Genomic DNA, 19,332 nt, shown 5'->3' with positions numbered 1-19,332 from the left:
CATTTTTGGTTGCTTTTTCAAATTCATTTCATGATTGAAAAAAAAATTTTTTTTTCAAAAATCAATAGCCAATCCTTGATGTTAAAATAACAAAATTAAATTTTATAAGAATAAATTTAAGAAGATATGATATAAATATTGGAATCCATATTTGAAAATTGTTTCATTAGAAGTGATAGAAAAACTAAAACGAAGTTTTCATTTTAATTCCTATTAAAACGTAGCTGGTTTAAATTGCATATGCTTTTAACAAAATTCTCATATATTTTAAAAAGTATAGCAATACTCATTTAACTTCTCCCAGTAATGTTATGAGATTTATAATTTTATTCGCAATTTTTTTTAAATTGAACCTTAGTTTAGTTTGGTCCTTTGAAGCTTAAAAATTTATCCTCTAAAAACTGAAGCATGTTAAATAGTATATTACCAAGACCTATAATAAGAGTAGAAACAGATTAAATTTAGAAATTTCGACTGTGCAAACTTTTTTATTTCTACGATAGTTAATGAGGCTGTTTTATATCATGTAACTAATATCCAGCAGAAAATAGAATATAAATTTAAAGTTACAAGCAATAATATTTTTACGGTCCCAAAATATTATTAAATTAACACTTAAAGTTCAATATTGTTAAATGAAATTAAAATGAAATTTGAAATGAGTTAATGACGTACTTGCCGACGCTGTGAAACTTTCTGATTAATCTTTGAGTTAATACCTTAGAGATTTCCCAGATTGAGTATAAAGTTATACGTATATATTAGGGATTTTAGGGTTGGGAAAGAGGATACGGGGAGTGAGACAATGGGTGCGAAGAGTCGGCGCGATGTCTCCTCAATGTGTAGGATAGAACCAACTTTACAAAGGAATGAGAAATAAAGAGGAGAAATAGGCACGTGGAAATTCAGGACGCATGCGTTACGTTGTTGCTCCTGCAAGAGACTCCTTCTGTCAGTCAGTACCTAGACCTCAATGCGAGACGAGATTTTACGATTATCGAGTTCATGTTTTAAATATTAAATATTTTATGTTAAAAAACCTGGAAATTTTGTGAAATATCGGTTGTGTCTCTTCCCTTGAAGTTTTTAACTGATAGTTGACAAAATGATAATCATCAGGCTCCTCCGTATCCTGTTTTTGGTTGTTTCCATCCTTCAACCTTCAATCGAAGGTACGTACCTAGACTAAAGTAAATTTGTCATTTTCCGACTTCGCGGGAGCTTGAAAATAATTCCTGAGTATTATTTATGAATAATTTACGTGCGGTAGTTGTTGCACGACTATATTATTTTTAATTTCCGTCCAAAGAGACATCACATGCCCAGAACGAACTGAAATGAAACAAAATATAGTTAAATAATTCGATTAAACTTTTCAGGAAAGGGAAATTAGCATTGAGGAGAATGAGAGCTGAAGGGTGGTAAAAAGATGAGAATTTAAGTGGAAACGTGACGGTGTCAACATGAACACACACGTGCTTCGTAAGTGGATATGAAGGGTATTCAGGATTAGCGTTGGGTGTTCATACCACGAAAAAAAAGATAATTGTTTTATGATAATACCACTTACTTACTTGGTAATCATCGTTTTTATTTTCCTAATTATAAACTATTTGACGAGATATTAATTTGAGGCAATTAATTTTTTTTTTTTAAGTTTGTAATTGAATTGAAATTAACCGGTAGCTACTTAATTATTACATCATTGGGAATGTTTTAATGGAAAATTTTATCAAATAAAAGTATCAATATTAAAATTTTATCTTTCTTTTACCTGGGAATTATTATCATTGAACACAGCCTGCAGCGTGGTACAGTTAGGTAAAATTGAACGGTCGTTAAAGTTCAATTGGCTTGCTAATTAATTTTCACGTGGATACTCGTTACTTCCCCGTGGGCCGATTCCGATCTGTATCTATGGCTATATCTCTGTCTATATTTCTTCTTTATCATTTTTTTTGGTTCATTTACTCTCTTTTTTCCAACTAGTTGTTTATCAAACAATGAAATTCATTCATTACAGTAATCGATGCTTCATTTTAACTGAAATTAATTAGCGCTACTAATTAACAAACCGGAATTAAATAAAAACAAACAAACCGGAATAAAATGTCATTTTTATTTATTGCGATGCTTGTACATTAAAAATAATTATGTTTTATAAATATTCTATTGTGACTAAAACCAGAAAGTCCGCAGTGGGCGGGAAATTCATTCGCTCATTAAAGTAATTTTTTTACTTCGTGTCTCGCAAGCTTCGTGCTTCTGATTATGAGACGAAGCCTTTACTTTAAAAGAATCTTCGTTTATAATTATGAACATCCTCAATTGTTCTTGAGTTATAGAAATTTATAAAAGTGAATTCAGGAATTTCTAGGGATTGAAAGGGTTTTTTTTTTTATGATACTGGGTCATTGAGGATAATATTTTTCAGGGCCATCAATAGAATTTACGAAAGAAAAATTGGTTCAATATTTTTCTTCAAAATTTCAGTTTTGTTTAAAAATATTTACATCTCTCATTTAAAGAAAATAACGGATAGAAATCGAAAGAATCTCTATTAAAAATTTTATCCAACCGAAGATTTTATCATTTTCAAAAGAGGTACAAATATATTTAAGCCAAGTATTTTTTTTTTTTTGGTTTGATAAAATTGATGCAAAATTATACCGATTTTTTAAGAAAATATTACATTTTTTAATCAAGTTACTTTGATTACTTGATTTAAAAATATAATTTTTAATTATTAACCAGTGAATTTCTCTTAATTATAAAATGATAAAAATTTTTTTTTACAATATATATTAGATATTACGTGCATAATATTCCGAGTCACAATAATGAATCTATACAAAATTTATAAATTAGGGGAGGGTGGGGCAAGACGGCCCACCTGGGGTAAGAAGGCCCACCTCAAAAATTGACCAAGAATTTATTTTTCTAATATTTTTTTTCTATTTTAATATTTTGGAGGTGGCCAAAAATTTTTTTTTTTTCGGGGTAAGATGATCTACCTCCAAAATATTAGAAAAATAAATTCTTGGTCAATTTTTGAGGTGGGCCTTCTTGCCCCAAGTGGCCGATCTTGCCCCCCCCCCCCCAAAAAAATTTTTTTTTTTTTAAATTTGAAAAATTCCGGTGACTTGAGTCAAAGTTGGACGAGAGTAGATCCACTTGACAGTAGAAAGTCACAAAAAATAAAAACTGGCTTAGGTGGGCCGTCTTGCCCCACCCTCCCCTAAATTTTTAAGTTTTTTTGTTAAGAATTTTTTACTGACTATTTAAATAAAATTTATTTAAATTATATTTAATTTTTTTTCTAATAGAAATTGTTTTTATTTATTTCTTACAATAATAATTAAATGTAAAGACGGTCTTCTGACCTAAATAATGAAAACTTACACGGAAAAAACAAGATTTAACTGGTTTCCATGTCGGATGGAAACTAGTTCCGTCTATTGTGAAAAAATGTACAGATAGTAGCTACTCCTATGTAGATTGTATTGGGAACAATCTTCGTTGAACTCAGTTCAATCCGAGATGGGGCTCAGTTCAACGAAGATTGTCCCCACTACAATCTACATAGAAGTAGTTACCATCTGTACATTTTTTCACTATAGATGGAACTAGTTTCCATCCGACATGGAAACCAGTTAAATCTTGTTTTTTCCGTGTAGGAGTGTCATCAGTAATACAGCTGTTGTTTTCTAATGCGCTGTGTATCTGGTGTCAAAATTTTTATTTATCCCAAAAAAATGCCACTCGATTTGAAAATTACATTATATTGAATTAAGAACTAATATTTTTGAATCAAGCAAAAACAAATTTTGAAATAAAAAAATATTTTCGAAAGAATTAAATTGGCTTTGGTGCTACGAATTTTCTTAGTTCAAGACAACTTATTTTGAATCAAGTTAATTTTTTTTTCTGTTTACTTTTTAAGAATCAAAGTGTTTGACTGCACAACTTTCGTCAATAGTTTGTCATCGGATCTCAATGAAACTTGATTTCTTTATTCTTCGGGGGATTGCATTGATTTAATTTCATAGCGGGTAAATCAATTTAGATTGATAGGACTGATGAAAATTCAAAATTTCCTCATAAATATACAAATACAGTGATTTTTGTTTGTTTAAAATTTTCCTGGGCTGTAAATTTATTCCTCAAAAAAAAAAAAATTGAAAAATTTTTAAATGTTTAAACAAAGTTAATGCAAATTTTTATTATCTCGGAGGTGTTTTGGATGTTCGACTCTTTAACGGATTGAAGATAAAAGTTGGTTTGATTTTTACATTCTGCTTTAGAATTTTGATAGAGAGTTAACAATATTTTACAGATAAAATCTATTTTAAATATTCTCTTTTTTTACATAAATTTTTTTTTTTTAAACGAATCGAACGTAGAAATGTTAAAAAAAAAATTTGTCAATACGTCAATTATGCGATACTTTTGTCACTTTCTAATTGACAATTTTTTTAATTGTCAATTTCTATTTATAATTATCGACGTTTTCTTGATGCCTTGCAGTTATTTAAAAAAAACCAGAAAATTTTGTTTTTTCTACTTCATAATATATTCAGTCGGAAATCCAAGGCGATAGCCATTATCATCACTATAAATAAAAGAATCTACAATTAATAATTTATCGAATAAAATATTTATGCTTTACGATATTGATTATTCTCTGCTAAAGTAATTGTAGTTACAACAACTCTATGTTAAAAATATATTTCAAGTGGTATTTAAGTATTGAGTAATTTAATAATTAAATCATTTTTAAAGTAACGTCTGATGTTTTGACTTATTAAATTGGAGTTGATTTGTTTTTATTTTTTTATCAATTATAATTTAACAACTCCGAATTATGCATTCATTTGCAATTGCAAATTTTGTGTTGTAATTCTCAAGCTAATAGAAAAATAGTGTGTGTACTTATGTACACGCGTCAGAAATTATACTTTTTTGGCATAAGAAAAAAAAAATTCTCACAAAAATTAAGGGAGCAAGAAAAAAATCCAAATTTTTGGCGGATTTTCAAAAAGCTGTAACTTATACAAAAATGGTCGTACAGCAATAAAAAAAAAAGCAAATTGTAGCTCTAAGTGTCTAGTTTTTGGATCTGAGAAATTTTTTTTTTTCAGAATTGTTTTCAATTTTTTTATTGCAATTTATTTATTATAAAAATTTAAAAAATTAATAGCTGATAGCTAACTCCATTAATTACAACTGAAGTTTTAGCTGATATTAAAAATTTTTAACAATTAAATTATTATGGGAAAAATTTTAAATGTTAAAATAAAAAAAAAATAATCAGAGAAAATTTTTTAAAGAATTTTTTTATTGTAATTTATTTGGTACTAGAAATTTGAATAGCGCGCCTAAATTTTAACCAATAATGAATCGTGGCCCGTTTTTTGCGAGTTTCGACCTTTGATTAAGGAGTTATTATCCACTTGTAATTTAAAAAAAATCGAAATTTTTTTTTTTGCATATTTTGAATGTATATATATTCGAGAATATTGTCTGTAAATTTCAAAGTAATCCGGTAAATAGTTTCGGAGTAATGAGCGTATTTGTAAAGACGTCTCCGAGCGTTTGAAAGTAGGCGGAATTGTAAATTTAAATAATAGCCAAAACTTTAAATGCGTTTTTCTCGAAACGATGTTTTCAAAGTCAGTGAGGAATATTTCTCCTAAACGGCTTGACCGATTGACTTGAAATTTTCACAGGATCTTCTTAGATACTTCTGTCAGGTAATGATCGAAGGAATAAAGTTTCTGATAAAAATTTCGATTTTTTAAGTCACTTTAAAGTGTAAATTTTCGTGCAAACAAAGTTTTTTTTGTTGGGAAGCCGCCATTTTGTCTAAAATCAAAATTTTGACTATTTCTTCGATCATTACCTGTATTTATCTATCCTAAAAGTAATCCTTTAGGTTTTTTTTATTTAAAATAATTTGGATCAGAGATATCTTCCTCACCGCCAGACACCTTTTTGTGGAGGACCTTCAGGAGATTTTCTACAGGAACGACGGAACCCAATATTTTTATTAATAAAATATAAATTCTTATAATACGTTAAATTCGCTAAATATTCATATATTTTATGTATATATTCAATAAAAAGCCTCTCCAGAAAAAATTACCAAAAAACCACATTTTTTCGAACTTACAAGTGGATATAACCCCTTAACTTCAAGACTATCATGTATTTCAATTTAAAGGATTTTATAATGAATATTTTCGTGGATTTTAATATTTCGGGGATCACAGATTCTCATCCAGATTTTTCGAATGATGTAGAGGATTATGAACTCATGAAGTATGTATTAATTGGTATGCTGATGTAGTGAAATTACTCGAGATTTTATTTTATAAACAGCTTTACCAATATATTTCACTAAGTTTATTAATTTAATAATTGACCAATAGTTTTGCTGGGGGTATCCCCACGTGCACATACCGCACGTAACAATAATGGGTAGTCTACCGACAGGTCAATAGCATCGAGAAACTCGAATTTACTAACCGCAAAGTATAAAACGTCAGTTGCACGTGGTGTTTTGCGCACCTCCGATGAAATTGCAAACACAACCGCAACTATTTCTCGCCACTTGTGACATTCTCTACCTCACTCGACCATTACTTACGCTTCGATACTCTCTTCACTTCCAGTGTACCACTATATTTTCGAAAGCTTCAATTCAAATATATATATATATATATATATATATATATATATATATATATATATATATATATATATATATATATATATATATATATATATATATATATATATATCATAATTTCAATAAAATAGAAATACACAGATATTTTTTTACAAATGCCGTTTTCAATTTTTATTTTATCACTAAATATTTGGATATGAATTCACAAGTGTGATATATATTTTCCCCTGTTTTATTTTCTTCAATAGCTCGACGCTGAATTGATTTAGTGGGACGAGTGCTGAAAGTTTAAGATTGCTTGACGCGTAACATAAATATGAAACCACTTGGTGTATTTATTATAAATGTAAACTATAAACTTCACTGACATTATGTATGCTGTTACGCTGTCTTGTCTTGTTTATTGAAATACTTCCGGTTATAGTGACTAAAAAAATTATCAAAATTAAAAAAAATAAAAAATAGTTAAAATGTTGAGCTTAATAAATGTAGAATTGGTTTATTGGTTATTGAATGATTTTCGATTTAAATTATATTGGAAAAGGGAAAGGTGCCAAAGAGAATTTAATGTCTGGTATAAAGAAACGTAAGAAGATGTAACATTATCCTGACCAGGAGGATTGAGTCTTTGAGACATTTGCTCACAGTAGGGTTCGAGTAAGATAGAGATTAGAAAAGGAAGAAACGGAGTAGGGTGGTATTTCTTTGGCGGCCGCGATTGTAACGTCGACATCCGAAATCCTTTTGGGCAGTCGTTTCCACCCGGATGTATCTAGAGCCCTCCTACCCTGTCTTGAGGTCTTTTCTTTTCTACGGGCCGACGAATAAATCTATTACAGCAGAGGACGTTCTTTGTGGAGTTGTTGGTCGTCTAGATAGTTGGATGGTTGGGAGTTTGGGTCGAGGACCTGGAGAAAGAGACGAAAGCCAAAAAAGTAAAAGAGGTTTGGTATGTTGGCTATTGTTCAAATAGTCTATCTGACAATAAAAACCTATGCACGTTTTCTCAAACATTTCTCTATTTCCACCAGCAAATTCAAAGCCTACAGCTTAAAAACATAAAGAAAATTTTTTCCTTGTACATTTATAAATCCATTTATCTATCTTCATATTTTCTTAAATTTCTTGTAAAGCTATATATAGTTTACTTTTTTATGTTCATCGTTTTCCTTTTTGTTTTTATCTTTCTTCTCTCTTCAATCTATGTCTTCTTTGCTTGCAAACCCTCTTACTATCAGGCTGCAGTTACAAATGGAGCAAGAAACGTGTTTGTATTTGGAATCTGGCCAGATAATCCGCAGTAATAAATATCTGTGTGTACAGTGCCGTGTGATTGGTTTTATCTCATCGTGTAGATGTAACCCCCGCTACTTGCCAAAAGCTTTACCAGAATGAACCCAAAGAAATATCGCACAAAAAATGTACCACTGAACCGTAAGGTGTTAATGAAATACTATAACAATGAAAACATTCTTTTACTTAATTTTATTTTACTTTTCTCTATTTAATTAAACATTTACGTTGGATAAAAATAAGAAAATAAAAAAATTAAAAAAATACCTAGACTGGGATTATTTTATTTCACAAAATTATGGAGGTTAGTTGGCTCAGCGTTAAATTAAGGCTACATTTGTGGCAGAGCATACTTAACAAATTCAAAAACTAACTCACTTATTATATAACTGTTTTTATTCTTGTCAGGCTCCCTTTTTTCTGTCTTCATCAGCCCTTAGGTAAAGTATCATTGAGATGTACACTAAACACAATTCCTTACTCTGAATGCTCCTTGAATCCAAAAATCTTCGTCATTCGTAGCGCTGGCTCATTCTAATCCTTAAGTTTAATTAGATTTAGGATATTGCACGCTTTAGCTCACCTTAAAAAAGTAATTGAAACATTCTAAGGATCAAGGAAAATAAAGGAAAAATAAGTGGAGTTTCAAGGATAAAAAAAAATTATTTTTCAAAGCGCTAATGCCTTTTAATTAATTCTTTCGGGTTAACCTGAAGTTTATGCTTTAAAGCTTTTTTGATCGATCAAAAAGAACTTGTTAATTTTTTCGTAGTAAATTTGGATTTGCAGTAATTCTTCTATGGTATTTAATAGTGTGAATAGAGAGCATTTATTGTTGTTAGAAGATTAATCCTACTGTCAAATCATTAATTTTCAGGGAAATACTAGATCAAAAATGACTAATCTGATAAATTTCACTAAAATCGTATTTTTTTTTACTAATTAATAAAAATATATTTTTTTCTATTCTGCCAATTTTTTTTCCGATTCTATTGAAGAATTTTTTTAGTATAACAGAGAAAATATTTTTCTTCCTAATTATTTTGTTGAGCGAAAAAAAATATTTTTTTTGACACAAGAAATTTCACTTATTCCAACAAAATTAATTCTCTTGCTTTAAGAAATAAAAATCTTGATCTAAGAAAATTTATTTAAGTCAAAAAAATCTTCTTGCTCCAAAAAATTTAATTCTTGATAGGAGTAAATTTTCTTGTCTTGAGAAAATTTCTCTCTTGCTCCAAAAAATTAAATTTTTAGGAAAAATTAGATTTACAAAAATTTTTTTTTAAATTTCAAAAAATTTTTCAAATTGAAATCAATAAAAAATTTGATTTTGTGTGATAGTTTAAGCATGAAGTGAGCGTTTTAAGTATGCATATTTGGATTAACCAAAACTTTTGTTTTTATTTTCGCAAAAAAAAAAAAAAAAATTCGCTATGTTAAATTTACGTCGATTTACTTCGATTAAAAAAGCAATTCAAAGCGATTACCTCAGTATACAGCGTATTGAAATGAAATTTTTTCCAAGCGTTTCAAATAGCTTTTTAATTAAGATAAATCAATCGGCGTTTTTTTATCCATTGAAAACTTAATCCACATGAATCCAAAAATTAAATACTAAAATTTTCTCACAGCTCAAAGATGTTATATATTTATTGAATCGAAGTAATATCTCTAATAGTTATTTAATGAAACGGCAATAAAGTTGCCAGGGTGCTAAATATAATAATTATGGAAGACCGTCCAGATATCTGAAGCATTGCTTGCGAAATTCCATCATTGGGTTGTAGGATCTCGTTCCGACGTCAGCTTATCGCTAAAGTTGCTTGATACCACGTACTCAACCACATTACATCAATATAGGTATAGGGGTCAACGTGAAATAGTGTAGTATAGTACTGAGCTCAAGCTGGACGTATGAAAGAGATGACGAACCCACGAGTGAGTTGAGCCAAGCGGAATTTTCTCTTTCAAGCTGAAATTTCCGTCTCTTTGTCTCTCTTAACTAATAAAATAAAATTTATGAGCTTATTTAATATCCACGGCTTAGTATAAGTAATATTATCTCCAGCATTCTGTTTTTGTATGCACACGCTACACAATTGAGCTTTAAATCGGTATCTTATTATTTATATCGAAAGAAGCCGTTTATTTATTGCCCTTTAAATTTTAGTTTTTTAAACCACTTGCGATAAACATTCATGAGCTTCTTTCTCCTCTCATTTCTTACTCTCATTTATTCTGCATGCTTTAAGTTCTCGAAACTGGGGATATAGATAGTTAAATGCATAATACACACGTTAACAATTGTTAAGATTTTAAATTGATCCATTTCATTGAGCATATTGACATCGAATGTTGTTATTTTTGTAAAGACAATGTAAGAGAAGAGTGAGGTAAAATGGCAGATTTTTATTTTTTTAAATAATTACAGAATTAATGTAATTATAATTAAATAATTACAGAATAAAATTACACTGTTACAAAGAAAAATTATTGCTGAATCAATTTGAAAATCTTGAAATGATTGATTGATATTCTTATATAAAAAAAAACTATAAATTTAAAAATTCAATCTTATAACTTAATTTTTAACTTTCCGCTTAAAAAATTGAAAAAATTTGAAAAAACAAATTTTTAAAATTGCGTCGAGTGCATTTTTGAAAATGAAAATCGAATAACGAATTTTAAAATTATAGTTGTTTAAAAATTTCCAAAATTTTGTTTTTCGGTATTTTTTAAAGATATTTTCGAGATTTCTCAATCAATTAATACAAACATGTACGTTTCATTTTTGTGCTTAAAAACTGCGTCGAATGCTTTTGTAAAAAAAAAATCGAACGATGCATTTAAAAGTTATAGATGGTTAATAAATAAATTTTGAGCTCGAAGAGCTCAAAATGTGAAAAACGGTGCTTTGAGCTTTTCAAGCTCACACAGAAAAAAAAAATTAATTTGAATCAAGAGAAAAATTCTTAAATCAAGAAAATAATTTTGAAGAGTTTCATTGTCTTGGATCATAACGAAAAATTCTTGAATCAAGTAAAATTTATTTAAACCAATAAAATTTTTTTAGTTTTTTTTTGAGAATTTTTCTACTCAAATCAAGAAGATGAAATTCTTCAAAATTATTTACTTGATTCAAGTAAATTTTTTTTTCTGTGCAAATATTAGCCAAGAAACACATTTTAAGGCGCTTCAAATTCAAATTTAGCGGTCAACCGATTTCCAGATTTTTTTTCAATTTCTCATCAAGTTTCTGTAAAAAAATGTAATTAATTTATTTTGACTATTAAATTTTTTTTTTAATTGGATCGAGTACACGGAAAAAAAATACTGCAATAGTCATGATTACTATTTTGTACAGAAGAAAATGAGGTTAAAATGGTTGGCATAGTAGAGAGCGCTGTATAAAAACTACTGGCTACTGTCAGCACATTACTGTGTTGCGCGTTGGCACTAACGTGTCTCATACAGCTCTCTTCGGTCTATAAAAATTTTTCTAATGTTTGTACAAAACAGTAATCATTCCTGCTTTCATTCCCCGGCTGGAACGCTATCAGGTGCTTCAAAAAAGACTCGTACAAAAAATACTTTTCGCGGGAAAATTTTTAACGAATTTTAGGATTTAAATATGAACAATTAAAATTTCAATAAAACTTAGATGGATAATTTTTATGGAAATTAGAAGCTAGAAATTTATTTGTTATTTATGATCGTTATAACTATTTCAGTATAAAATATAAAATTTTTATTTATTTAGCTTATTATCATTGTAATAAATGAGTATTAAAGGCATAACCAGTCGGATTAACAAATATTTTATTTCACTTTATACTTTTATTCAATAATTTCAATGATTAATAAACTTAAAAATATCAAAGGCTCTTAACCTTTTTTTTTTTTTTTTTTTTAGATTCTTATATTATTTATGTGACCCAGATGGGCCTTTCTTATTTTTATATCTCTGTTTTCCGCTGAACATCGAAAAATTACATTATTGATTCAGGGAACTTAACTTCCAAGAGATAATCGTTAAATCGGAGAGTCTTGTTCACTGCATATTTTATTACGGGCTATTTATGCAAATAAATATCGTTGTGTAAATATTTACCTGACTTATATTCGATTTATTGTCATCAATTTTCATAAAAAGATAAATATTAGAAAAAAGAAATACCTGGTGATAAAGAATACTTAAAATCACAAGAGGTAATTAAATTGAAAATTGCAATTTAAAAAAAAATTTTTTTATTTAACAATTATTAATACAAAATTATGCAAGCAATTAAATTGGAATTACTGACTGCTAAGAACATTCTAATGTTCTAAATATGTAAGAATTGCTTATAAGCACCCTCTCCTCTAAGAACATTCATAGAGATTCAGCCTAACTTTTCTCTCTCCTAATACAAATACTTACGTAATTTGTGAACAGTCTTAACAATAATCTGAACTTGTTTGTTTTCTTTTCACGGTTAGTTAAAAATAAGCCTAAGCTTAATGATTAACTGTTGTACAAAATGTCGCACAAAATGAACAAATGGTTGAAAAAATTTTTTTTCGGTTAATGTGTCTTGTTTATCGGGCGATCCGAAGACCGATTACAAAAAAAAATGTCATAATTTTCTATAACATGGATACGATACACTGATTATTTTCACGGAGGAAAAAAAATTCTTTAATGTATAAAAACTATTGTTTTATTATTTTTTTTATAAAAAAAAACTATTAATCTAGCTAATCTAATAGAATTATATTATCTGTTCAAGTTACGAGATTATAACAAGCTTTCAAAGGGAATTTTTATACCTACTTTTTACTAAAATTTTTTAAATATTAAATCAGATTTCTAATGTTTTTAAATCTATATATATATATATATATATATATATATATATATATATATATATATATATATATATATATATATATATATATATATATATATATATATATATAGGAGACTTTCTATAGATATAGTAACTCATCAGGATATCTTTGGACCTATAAGACCTAGAGACTTGAAATTTGGCAGGAATATTCCTGTCGCCGAGTAGAGGTCAGCTAAGAACGGATTTTACAAAATTTCACCCACAAGGGGGGTTGCGGGGGCGTTAACAATGAAAAATTCCCGTTTTTAAACTATAGCTCCTATCGACTCCAAATTTGGTAGGAATCTTCTGTAAGAGATGTAGAAATAATCTATAGACGAATTTTACGATGTCCCACCTCACAGAGGGTTGCGGGGGTGGGTATTAACAATCAAAATTTTTAATTTTCAAGCTATAACTCCTACAGACTCCAAATTTTGTAGGAATTTTCTGTAAGTGATGAAAAAATAATTTATGAATGAATTTTACGATATTCTACCCCAAAGAGGATTGCGGGGGCGTTAATAATGAAAAATTCCCGTTTTTAAACTATAGCTCCTAGCGACTCCAAATTTGGTAGGAATCTTCTGTAAGAGATGTAGAAAAAGTCTATGGGCAAATTTTACGGTAGCTCATCTCACAGGGGTTTGCGAAGGTGGGTGTTAACATTAAAAATTTTTAATTTCCAAGCTAGAGCTCCTATAGACTCCAAATTCTCATTTCAAATTTTTTTCTTCGTGTCAATTATTATTCATTTTTGAAAAAAAGCCACGCAAACATTATAATGATTGCACATTGAAAGTTACAATGAATATTAGCTGGAATAATTACATGGATAAAAGGTATATGCTAATTCGATGTAATTTGGAATTTGTGAAAATCAAAATAATACTCTAATTAAATTTCAAGTTTAGATCTAAAAATACAATTCTATAAAATGCCCAGCGAAGCGGGCGGGTAACAGCTAGTTACTTATAAGCAGTCAATAAAGCTTATTAAATATTAACTAATCCTTCTATTAGTGTTTTAAATTAATTTAAAGACGATTTCAATCATCAACTTTTCATTTTTAGTCAAGAGAAGTGCACACCAAAGCGCTGAGCATTTGCGGCGTGCAATTGGTAAAACAAACAGTTGCATATATTCAGCGCAAAGCACTGCCCATACAAATTTGCCGTTAATGGAAACAATCCCAACCATCGGCCGATATTTGGCAGCCAACGATTGGCCAGTTATAGGGATATGTCAACGGCCCATACTTGGTTAAACGCTGATCGCCGTCTATTGCGGACATTAATGTTTTGCAATTAATATCCATTTATCGCCCAAAGTCTGGCTGTTCTTGGCCAATTTGTTATTTTATAATAACACAAATTTGGGTTTTCGGAGATGCATTACGCGAAGTATAATATTTAAAAAATTAAAAAAGATATTGTAATGTTTATTTAAGATTATTATTGATCCAAATAGAAGTTATATATAAACTTATATAAATAAATAAAAAAATATATAAACTTTTATACAAGATTATCGTAGATCTAAACAAAAATAATGAGCAAATAAAACAAGACAATAAAAATTTTAAATGTGATTTCGAAGTTTGACTTGAGAAAAGGATGGCATAATTTTTGAAACAAACATATAACTATTGGAAGGATCAACTGTCCCTTATTAGAAAAAGAGATTTAAAAAGATTAAAATTGTTTGAAAAAATTGAAAAAGATTTTATTTTTACTACTACATAGATATACACTTTACATTGAGGTAATCTTTTTGAATCTCTTTTTCTAATAAGGGATTAGCTTAAATAGGTTTGGTGCAAATTAAATTTAGAATGAAAAAAAAAATAATCGTCTTCAGACATTTAAAAACTTTATACAAAAATCGACAAAATTGAGTACTAATAAATTTCATAATCTGTATATGCAGTAATAAAATATATTTCAATCATTCAAATAGCTAAGTAGAATTTTTCAGTTAGATTCCAGCATGCAGCGCAGCCGGTAATGATCGAGACTTTCACGCAGACGAACCAAGTTCGATTCCCACTTCGACTTAACCTTTAAAATTTTTTCGGAATATCCGACTAGGATCGACGCTCCTGTGCTACATCTTCTACTACTTGACTTCATAACGCCAATACGATTATAGGAATAAAAAATTCTACGGCATATCGGCTAAATTTTTAGTTTTTTTTTTTGAAGTTATACTTCTTTAGGCGCGTTATGAAAAATTGATGAGAGTGAAATTTTACGATGCGCGTGCACACCGTGACACAAAATTAACAGAAATGAAGTTGCCCACTAAATCGCTCATTAAGTTGAGGAAAAAATGCTACCAACAAAACAGAAATAGAACCTCTATTAGTGGCGTATGTTGGCAGGCACGCCGCTTGTGTTCACTGTGTATTTATATTTATATTATTTATCCACATGCTTTGAGTTTCTACATTTAAAACACGTGTTATAATCAGAAGTGATTTGAATTAAATATTTAAATCAATACTAATTAATATTAGAAAATATTTGTGAAAAAACTGTGCTCATCAACCTTCCTAAGTGCTCCAATACAATTTAGATTAACTCTATCTGTATGTATTATTTAGTAATATAAATGACAAAATTATTATTTAATATAATTCATACTAAATATTATTAAATTATTAACGTTAAATATTTATTATTAATTATTTAATATTTAAAAAAAAAAGGAAATAAATTTAATAAAACATTAAGTGAAAAATTTGTGATAAAAAATTAAAATTGAACATCAAATTTAAATATTAATTTCTAATATTTATTATTAAATTGAGTGAATAATATAATAAAATAATTAATAATTAATAATAATAAACATAATTTAAAAACAACATTCGAATAATAATAGAATTTATGTTACACTTAATGTAAGAGAATAATAATAAATATTTATTTATTTAATTTTTCAAATGTAAACTGAACTTTATTGACTATAATAACTCCTTTTCCAGTCTTGGATTATTTTATTGTAATTAATTATTTGCATACAATCAAAAACTATTTTTTTTTAAATGTTAAAAGTATTAAAAAACTATTAAAATTATTATGCCAAAGAAGTATAACTTCTTACACGTGTACATAAGTACACGCACCCTTTTTTTTTTTATTTTAACATACTCAGCCGATGATCAGCCATTAACGGCCCGATAACTTTTTTTACAATCGGCCGATAATCAACTGCCGTTAATGGGCCGTTGTTATCATTTGGACATTCAGCCGTCCGTGAGCCATTAAAAGTCGCCAATGATCGGCCGTCAATCAGTATCCTTTGCCCGTCGATGGGCCATCCGAGGGCCGGTTTTCGAACTTTGTATGGGTGGGTCATATCGGTGCTATTTTGGTGACTACTAATGCATAATCCAATCTATGTAATAATAATTCAGAAATATACCAATTTAACATACTTGATCCTTAATTTAATTCAGATCACAATTATGACTACAGTATGAGCTCTTAGCTGAAATAGAATACTTAAATAATATTAGACCATTGTTAAATTCAATTTATACCTCTTGTAGTTTAAGACGGAGCATGGTAACCGGAGATTTTAAAACCAGGTCGTAACATTTAATATTTTAATATAATATATTCATTTTCCATCTCTTTTCCAGTTATTTGTTTAGATAACAATTTTTTACCGGTTTATTTTTTAAAGGCGGATTACTTTTAAATCTAGCTGGAACTGTTTTCATGGCGGAAGTTCCCGGAAGTATAGCCACGAAATGTTCTTTATTAAGTTACTTTTTAAAAGACTATTCGCTTAAAAGTATGAGACCTAAAGGAAAAGGAAGGGTCAAAACGAGGCCAAATATTTTTTTCTAATAAATTAAAAAATTAAACTTTCAAATATTTTTAAATAAACGTTAATTTTTATAGGAACATTTATCTGTTCATAAAATTTCACATATTTTTCGCTAGAATAACAAACAATACAAATATTATAAAGTTTTAATCCAACTTGATATTCGAGGGTCGATGTTTTATCAAACATCAATGTTCTAAAGTCCTATTGAGTTAATCTGAGTATTTTTAGGATTGTTCTCAACTGCAAGTATATTGAAATCCGTGTGTGGGTATTTCGAAACTTTTCTCTGAATCAGCATGTTGAAATTCTGTTTAACAGCATTAAGAGGAACTTATTTTAACTAGAAATTAATTAATATTTTAGTAACTAAGTAATTAATTAGTTCTTGAAATTAATATTAAAAAAAATTATCTTTTTGCAGCACAGTGGCAATAAAAAACTAAATTCTTTTTTTTCGTGTTTTCTATAAAAAATTTTTAGCGGTCGCTTAATTGATTAATTAATTTTTTTTGACTGGGATAATAAAAAAATTTGGGGATCGGTTTTTTTTTTATTTTATAAAGTATACATCGAAGATCATTCGCTTAAATTTTTATTAAAAAATATCATGTTGTTACAAAGTTATAAGCATTTTTGTTGAGCACCAAAAACGTAAGGAATTTTGAATATTTGGATTTGAAAAAAAAATGTGAGAAAATTTTCTTACAGTAAGTTCCTTGTTGAAAAAAAATTTATTAGACTTAGGAAAAAACAATTTCAGATAAACAACTAGCGAATTTTCGTTCAAAATTATTTTCTTCTAAATTTAAATAATTTTTTTTCTGTACGTAGCAAATAAATTTCCTGTCACATCAATTCTCATCCAAAATAAAAGTATTAAACGTCAGCTTAATATTTTATCTTCTTAAACTGATATTTTTAAATTTCTAAAGGAATTATCAGACTCAAGAAACATCCAGATTGTTTTACTATTTTAAAAACGGGTAAAAAAGTCTTACTTGACATCGTTATAAAATTACACTCCAAATCATCTTTATTAATGAAAAGATATATGAAATTTTATCCACAAATTTAATAGAGGGTACAAATATTTTCAGTGCTTCGATTTTAAAAGAGTTCTGTAACTTTGTTAATTATTAATCAATTAAACTTTATAAATACGATGTAGTCTGAGAAATCTTTTTTTCCATTCTGGTTGCCAGATTATTTTATTTTATTTTTTTTATAAATTGGGGTGGCGTGTCTTAAAACCACATATTTCACTAAAATATAGATACTTTAACCCTTGGCTATCATCCAGTTATATTGGGTTGGATGTTCTCATAACGCTTGCTGGTTAGTATAGAAAAAAAATAAAATAAAAGGTTGGAGAAAAAGGTATGAAAGCAACAGTTTTAGTTTTCTACGTTGGCACACATGCTCGGGTGATTTTGTTCATCGAAATGTTACTGTATCGTCAAAAGAAAAATAAAAAAAAAAAAAAAAAAGAGTAAAATCTAATAATCACAGTAGTATAGGAGGTGTAGCTAATGCTGCTATAATTTTAGAAATGAGACTTTAACAGGTTGATCAATAATTAATGGCGGTAGAGTTGGTTTTAAGGATTCCCCCAGTGAGTTATGAGTACAAGGTAAGATAAACGGCGTCTTCGGAAAATCGACCACATGTCTACCTAAGATTTATTTCAGTGATCGTCTTTGAAGAAATAGCTCTGTGATCTAAGACCAAATGAGTAGTTTAATCGACACTCTAATTTAGAGTAACAAGATTAACCGAGACCACACGATACTGCTACCACGACGACAATAAACCAAGTTAACGGATCTTTCACTGCAGCTACTCCGAGCTTCTGCTATATAAACCTTCCTTCAAAGTCCTAAGCTCCTGGATTTTTATGTTTTTTATTCTCTACAGTTTCTCTTACATGGGATTTTGTTTTTTTACCAACGAAGATTGTACACTTAAAAAATATCCAAGACAGAGTCACTATTATTATTTTATCGGAAAGTATAGTCTATTATTGAGGTTCAATCTAATTCAATTTTATGACATAAGATAAACCTTTGAAACTTTACTGTCAGAAAAAGCTTTTTCAACTTAAAATATCTCTTATATTTCAGCAAATAAAATTATTTCATTTTGAGGATCAAATTATTTTACAATTATATTTTTTAGATCTAGGATAAAGGCTCTAAATATTGACCAGTTTAGATAAAATAAACGTAATTATATTATTTGTAAATTTATTCAAGCAGTTTATGAGCTAAAACAAGTGTTACGCTTCCGTTATACACAGAAAAAAATAAATAGTAAATGCAACATGATGCAGTCTTGGTAAATAAACATGATGAAATAATGTTGCAGCCACATGATTTGTCATGTTTCGGCTATATGATAATCATGTTGCGGTAGCATGAGAAAAATCATGTGACAGCAACATGATTGTCATGTAGCCGAAACATGATAATCATGTTGCAGTAGCATGATTTTCATGTTTCGGCTTCATGATAATCATGTTGCAGTGGCATGAAAAAAATCATGTGGCAGCAACATGATTTTCATGTTTCGGCTACGTGACAATCATGTTGCGGTATCATGAGAAAAATCATGTCGAAGCACCATGATTTTCAT

At 28.7% G+C, this 19,332-nt stretch overlaps 1 protein-coding gene across 1 annotated transcript in view; it reads left to right on the top strand.

The window, feature by feature from the left end:
- Window positions 1–990: 990 nt before the first annotated feature.
- LOC141537467 (lachesin) overlaps window positions 991–19,332 on the top strand; it is a 175,192-nt gene continuing 156,850 nt past the window's right edge. Inside the window, exon 1 of the mRNA XM_074258468.1 lies at window positions 991–1,172. Coding sequence (XP_074114569.1) covers window positions 1,106–1,172 — 67 coding nt within the window. The 5' untranslated portion in view covers window positions 991–1,105. The remainder of the gene's footprint in view (window positions 1,173–19,332) is intronic.

Source organism: Cotesia typhae, unplaced genomic scaffold (genome assembly GCF_013202065.1).
Source record: "Cotesia typhae breed Kobodo isofemale line unplaced genomic scaffold, CoteBio_Ctyphae scaffold_91, whole genome shotgun sequence".
Taxonomy (NCBI): domain Eukaryota; kingdom Metazoa; phylum Arthropoda; class Insecta; order Hymenoptera; family Braconidae; genus Cotesia; species Cotesia typhae.
This window is presented reverse-complemented; position numbering and strand designations above follow the sequence as displayed.